At 50.2% G+C, this 6,760-nt stretch overlaps 1 protein-coding gene across 1 annotated transcript; it reads left to right on the forward strand.

The window, feature by feature from the left end:
- The first annotated feature begins 2,234 nt into the window (after positions 1–2,234).
- SLC35C1 (solute carrier family 35 member C1) lies at positions 2,235–5,732 on the forward strand. The gene is made up of 2 exons (XM_064715516.1): positions 2,235–2,860; positions 4,578–5,732. Exons 1-2 carry the CDS (start codon positions 2,314–2,316, stop codon positions 5,135–5,137), a joined length of 1,107 nt encoding a protein of 368 aa, XP_064571586.1. The 5' UTR covers positions 2,235–2,313; the 3' UTR covers positions 5,138–5,732.
- Positions 5,733–6,760: the final 1,028 nt, after the last annotated feature.

Raw genomic sequence — 6,760 nt, forward strand, 5'->3', positions numbered from 1 at the left:
GCTTTCTTTGTCCAGAGGAAACATGATTCCCATCAGAAGCCCAGATGCTGCTTAGAAGGCAGGGGTTGTGAGGAAGGGCAGCATCATTTTCTAAACCCACTAGTGCACCTGGGAGAAAAAAAATCAAGTGACTTCAGAGATTTGAGAAAAGCACGTTATGCCTGAAACATTTTCCACCCGCACCAACTGGCCTAATTAAGTACTTTTCTCCCCAAAACCCCTACTATGCTCCCATCCTTCCCAACGGTAAGAGCAGCAAAGATTGCTATGGGGGCCAATTAACGCTGCTGGCTTTGCTTCCAAAATCCTCTTAATTATGCCCTGTGCAAATTGCTGGGCCCCAGGACATTGCAAACCAGACACTTTGCAGCAGTCTCAGCTGACATAAGCGAGAGTCACACTGACCAATGTTTGACAGAGCTCACTGCTGCCTCCCCCACGACAAGGAATCTGGCATTAATTCTAATTTATTTCATCCTGTCCAGCAGTTTGAATTCGCAACATGCTCGAGTTTCTTATTGAAAGGCTTCTTTGTTATGAAGCACCATTGAGAGAACATGGGATGTTTTGGCATGTGATTATGGGCAGATGGGTGTTTTATACCTGGGATGATGATTTGGAACTATGGGATAAGTGAGTTAACATGAGAATGAGTGCAGCCTATCCTAACACCCAGGCTACATTGAAAGCATTAGCCCCTGTATTGCTGGCAATGCAGTGGGGTAGTGCATAAGTCAGTACAGGCTGTACCTCAGTTTGGAGAGGTAAATGGCATTGGCAGAGACATTCTCCTGGTTAGATATCAAATTATTGATGCAGGAATAGGAACTAGGCAGCCAGCTCTTGCCTATGCTGTCCTTGCTTGTACATATCATCATGCCTACTTCATTTAGGTTGTATTGGGAAGGTTTTATTTACCACTACAAAAACTCAAATCTGTTTTCTGTACAGAAGGTTTAGGCAGCAGAGCACACTGTGCTTTTGATGGGATGTGGGCAAAATTCATGCTAGCATGGGTGTCTGTCCAACACCCAGATTTCACTTGCTCCAACCAGCACACGAAGGATGCTGACAGGAACCAGCAGAGCAGTCTTGTTCCTGACACAAGGACCACTACCAGTCCCCTCCTGCCACCACTGCCCAGCGATGCCAGGTGGATACAGTGCTGGTGACCATCAATATCCATGAGCGTGGCAGCCCCTCCCCAGCAGTCCCACAGCAAGGCCCTCCCTCCTGGCTGTGGAGGATGCCCAAAAACCACCCTCAGGTTCTCGTTAAACTGCCCCAGTTGCTGTCTGCCCCTGTTGTCCCAAAATAGGCTCTTTCACGCAGGGTGTAAGACACCAATCCACACACAGAGTTGAGGTATTTGATTTATTTACAGTTCTGCGTGGAAAGGGGTGCTGGGTGGCAAATCCACTAGGCCAGTGTGACAGCTACCAAAACTTTTCACTATTCACACACTTTCACAAACAAATACATTGTTTGCTATAGAACAAAGCTAATTATTGTTGGCTACAAGTTACCTAGATTTTTTGTTGATTAATATTCTATCTTCTATCAACAGATGATTTTCTCACTTCTTGTGGTTATTAGTCCGCATGCTCAGTCTTTCTCTTGTTTTGGGTCAGTGGATTTCCTGAGCTGCTGGTCAGTGAGTTGGTGGTTATAATCTCCCCGGCTTGGAATTACCTTTTACCCAGTAGGAGCAGATCTCAGTACAGTTGCTGAGTTGTCTTTATTAGTTTCTTCCTTATCTTAGGGGTCCTGCCAAATGTCCTTAGGACCTGTAAATTCTATATTCTTTATGTGCCCTGTCAGCTTGCCCCCCCAGCTTTGCTAACTTTCACCTGGGTCTGAGGTCGTTGAAATATGTCGAGACCTGAACCTTAACAAGGCTACTCTGCCGACAAGTAACTTCTTTTTGACACTCGGGCATCACTTAGAGCTTGCTTGTTCGCTGCTCTCTGTTCCACGGATCAAATCTCCTATCTTGTTGATTTGGCGTGGAAGCACACAAAATTCAAAATCAAAGAGCATCCTTTCTTAAGAATTTTTTAATAAATTTCATATTCACGGCAGGGGCAGCCCCGGGGCGGAGCGGGCGGTAGGGCCGGGCCGGGCCTTCCCCCGCCATGGCGCCGCGGCCGGGGCGGTGCCGAGCGGCGCCCGCGGGGCGTGAATAAAGGACGGCGGGCGGAGTCGCGGCGCTCCGGGACGCGCGGGGCTGGCGGCGCAGGCGGTGAGCGGGGCAGGCAGCGGCGGGAGGAAGGAGGCGGGGGCCGGTGGGCGTCGCTGGCGGCCCGGCCCGCCATGAGCAGAGCGCAGCTGACGCGGACGGGGATCCTGCGGATGGCGCTGGGCGGCGGCGGCGGCGCTGACCCGCTGCTGCCGGCGGAGGGCGGCGGGGACCGGCGGGCACCCTTCCTGCTGCGGGCGCTGCGCATCGCCGTGGTGGTCTGCCTCTACTGGTTCACCTCCATCGCCATGGTCTTCCTCAACAAGTACCTGCTGGACAGCCCCTCGCTGCGCCTCGACGCCCCCCTCTTCGTCACCTTCTTCCAGTGCGCCCTCACGGCCGCGCTCTGCCTGGGCCTCAGCCTGGGGGCGGCCTGCGGGCCCCCCTGCGCCGGCCTGCCCGCCCTCCGCCTCGACCCCAAGGTGTCCCGCAGCGTCCTGCCCCTCTCCGCCGTCTTCATCGGCATGGTCACCTCCAACAACCTCTGCCTCAAGCATGTCGGCGTGGCCTTCTACAACGTGGGGCGCTCCCTCACCACCGTGTTCAACGTGCTGCTCTCCTACCTCCTCCTCAAGCAGACCACCTCCCTCTATGCCCTTCTGGCCTGCGGAGTCATCATAGGTGAGGGGGAGCAGGAAGGGCTGCTCCCACCCGACAGCCAGCCCCGGAGAGACGGTGGTGGGGTGTCTTTCCCTTGGGAAGTCTTCCTCACCTGCATGGCAGCTCCCTGGTGAGGTGGGGTAGCTCAGGGCTCGTGCCTTGCTCTATCTGTGGCAACCAAATTTGTATGTCTGGAGGATGTAGGTGACTCACTACGAGAAGAAATTGCTCTCATTTGACACAGTTCCCTTTTTCCTTCGAGCACTAAAACTTCTCTACCCTCTAATGAAGTTTAACTTGCCTTACCTTTTTCTTTCTTCCCCCTTTACAGGCCATAAAATAGCAGGTGGTTTTCTCCGTGTTTCCAAGTTCTTGTTGATTATTAACTTTGGTAACAATAACATTTATGTCAGCACCACTGGAACCATACAATAGGGTCAGCCAATTGGTTTTGACAGTAGGCTGAACACCTGTGATAAAGGGTTAGCTGATCAAGCCAAGCGTAAAACACCACCAGAAAATCTGGGCGTGTGGTTAGCATGTAGGGCAAGGCATTGAGTGGCTTAACAGGAATGCTTGTAAGTCGTCCATTCCAAAGGCAAAATAATCCCAAAAGCTACCTTTCACTGAAGGGCCATTTAGATGCCAGCAATGGCAAACTGTTGATTTCAGTCTGGTTTCAGATGTGCATGCCTTCACTTAGTGTTAGATGGCCAGATGGAATCAGATGAAAATATGAGAATCTCATCTCCATGGAAGAAGTGAACGGGAACAGAGCTACTGTATTTTCTGCAAGTGATGAAAGCAGTTGCCTTCAGCTAATCTTTTGTTCAGGCACTACCCAGGAGTGTGGTGCCTGGCAGCCTGACAGGGTTTCTGTAGGGTTAAGACTCTGTCCTCCTGGCTCCATCTCCATTCTCTGTGAGAGCATTGCCTGTGTGCCTATAGCAGCATAGCTGAGTGTCCTCTGTGGTCTGAGAGAAAGCCCCTCCTGACAGGGGATGGAACCCATTTGTATCTGGGCTTGGCTTCAAGCAGGCAACTTCCCAGATAGCTAATGAAAATGTAGCGCAGTGCTCCTTCAGTAGCTCATCTCCCTTTTATGTTTTGCCTATGAGCTGGATGGGGAGAGGTCTCCCTCTCTGCCCTGGAGATGCAAAGCCTGTAGCTCCTGTTTTGGAGGCGGTTAGACAGTGCTTTGCCCATCAGAGTTTAACATGAAGGTACTGCGCACAGTTTCTGCCTTTTGATTTTTTTATCATGCTTAATATTACAGCCATGTTTTTACTATCTTTCCATCTTCTTATCTGACTTAGATTTTCCTTCCTGTTTTAACGGCAGAGAAAAGTCTATAAAGTTAGGTTTTCTCAAACTTTGGTGAATATTTTTTCTTCTGGTGTGTCAATTTTCAGCCTTTTCAATTAAAAATAAAATGCTCTCCTGAAAATTACCTATATGCAAAGACTAGCTGGAATAGTTGTTTCTGAACTGCTGCCTGCTCAGTGTAGGAATTAGTCCTCTGAGGTTGCGTTACCCGCACAGTAAATTTCTTTATTTCTTGTACTCGCAAAATAAGTCTTCCCAGTTGTGGCATTTTGTGGGTTCACATAAAAGAAGGGGGAAGCCCTTAAGCCTGTCTCTTGCTGTTGTTCATGATCAAGTAAATGATCAATTTTTGACTGTATGTTCTGAGCCTTTCAGCAGCTGTTCAGATGATGCCTGATTTGTTTGGTTGCAGGTGGCTTCTGGCTGGGTGTTGACCAGGAAGGAGCAGAGGGTACTCTGTCATGGACAGGTATATTCTTTGGGATCTTGGCAAGCCTTTGTGTCTCTCTCAATGCCATCTACACCAAGAAAGTGCTGCCTGTGGTGGATGGCAGCATCTGGCGCCTGACCTTCTACAACAACGTCAACGCTTGTGTCCTGTTCTTCCCCCTCATGGTGCTGCTGGGCGAGTTCCGCACCCTCTACCACTTTGACAAGCTGGGGAGCCCCAGTTTTTGGGGCATGATGACCTTGGGGGGAGTGTTTGGCTTTGCCATTGGGTACGTGACTGGACTTCAGATTAAGTTCACTAGCCCGCTCACCCACAACGTGTCTGGGACAGCCAAGGCCTGTGCACAAACAGTGCTGGCTGTTATCTACTTCGAGGAGACAAAGAGCTTCTTGTGGTGGACGAGTAACTTGATGGTTCTGGGGGGCTCCTTTGCCTACACGTGGGTGAAAGGACTGGAAATGAGAAAGGTGCAAGAGGATCCTAATGTCAAAAGTGGTGAAAGAAATGACACTGGTGTGTAGGCGGCTCCTGCACCTCTATTTTTGGGCCTGCAGGGGATAACCTTTGGTGCTCCTTTCCTCTTGGGGAGAAGAAGAACAAGGAGCAGGAAAAAATGACCTGCAAAGTGTGTGGGGAACTGTGTCAGGAACCAGAGCCAAAGACCTGACTGGATCATGTTTTGTCTCACCCCATGTCAGAGTTGGGGAGAGCATGTGTTGTGGAGATCAACTGGGTTGGGGTTTTTGTGATTGTTTTTTAAAATGGATGTTGTTATTTACCTATTCTGGGAAATTTGCATCTGGGGAGTGGGAGGGGGGGCGCACTGGGTGCATATCAGACAAAGACTGGAATGGAAGCTTTGTGTGGTTAGGGATCTAAAATTACCTGAATGAATGCAATCTGGAGTTACAAAATCCTGAACCTGCAGGCAAGGAAGAGGCAAGTAGCCAGACTGTTTGGGTTAGACTTCAGTAAACTGTTTTGCTGTATAAGGTTTTTGCAACAGCTGTTCTTCCTGTTGCCCCATTCGGTGCAGAGGATGGAAATTCTCTCCCTTCTGGCTATGTACAAGTCTGAGCAACAGCAGTACCTCTAAAATGCCTTTCCAAAAAGTCAGTATCACGTCCTTCTGAGTTTTTTTCCTGTGTTGCTTTACACCTGGTTTCTCAGTTTGAGGAAGCATGGTAAGAGTCAGGAATTAAATTTCTCATTCTCTCTGCGCTGTATCCAGTGAGGGAGAGCATGCTCGCTCCACTGGCCTTTCTCACAGGGGAGTGAGCTTGGCCTCCGTGTCTCTGGGTGACTCGCAGGAGTGGAAAAGTTATTCTGAAACACTTGTTGCTTTAGGGTGGGGATCCTAGTTCACCAAGGGTTTCTTTTAGGGGGTAGGTGTGTATTGAAAATGGGGTTGTTATCCATTCCCTTGTTTCAGGGGGCTTGTTCCATGTTTACTTTGTAGCTCCTCTGTGAATCCTTCAACGCAATGAGTTTTGTTCAACGGTATCAATTCCTTTGCTTGGAACTTGCGGCTGAGCAGGTCTGCAGAAATCTCTGTCCAACCCACCCCACATCCCCAGTATGGTTCTATGCAGTAGAATATGTCAGTGCTGTGATTTCTGATTCCTGGGGTCAGTAGCAACAAACATCCTGTGGTGAGCTGTGATGTTGCACCAGCTTTCTAAATCCCTGGCCCTTTTAAACGTAAAGTTACTCCCATAGCGATCCTGGGCAGTCCATGCCATTGCTTCATACCCTGCTCCGTGGATCCTACATGATGTACCATGTCCCGTGAGTGATGTCCGACCACACCTGCCGAAGAACACTCAATTTCTGCCCAAAATATGTTCCTCTTGAATTTGGGGGGCTGGAAGGGGCTCCTGCTCCAGGGTTCATGGCCGCAGGTACCTTTTCGATGCAGGCAGACATTTGGGAGTCTTTAAAATATTTTGGTTGGTTTCTTGTTTTATCGGAATGGAGATGTTTAACGTTGAGCTGTGGCGGCCCACCGTGCTGACTGAATTGGGGGGTCGCTCTCTGGGGGCGGCAGCGACATTTCCGGGGCGGTTTCGGGCGACGCCGCCCCGCAGGCGGCAGCTGCGGCCTGGGCCGCTGGAGGGCAGCACAGCGCCCCCGCCGCGCCGCCC

This window comes from Zonotrichia leucophrys, chromosome 5 (assembly GCF_028769735.1).
Source record: "Zonotrichia leucophrys gambelii isolate GWCS_2022_RI chromosome 5, RI_Zleu_2.0, whole genome shotgun sequence".
NCBI lineage: Eukaryota > Metazoa > Chordata > Aves > Passeriformes > Passerellidae > Zonotrichia > Zonotrichia leucophrys.

Excerpts from the sequence above, each read along its gene's own strand:
- SLC35C1 (XM_064715516.1), top strand. The coding sequence starts at position 2,314 with ATGAGCAGAGCGCAGCTGACGCGGACGGGGATCCTGCGGATGGCGCTG. Across the intron at positions 2,861-4,577 it reads GGCCTGCGGAGTCATCATAG|GTGGCTTCTGGCTGGGTGTT; the intron begins GTGAGGGGGAGC and ends GTTTGGTTGCAG.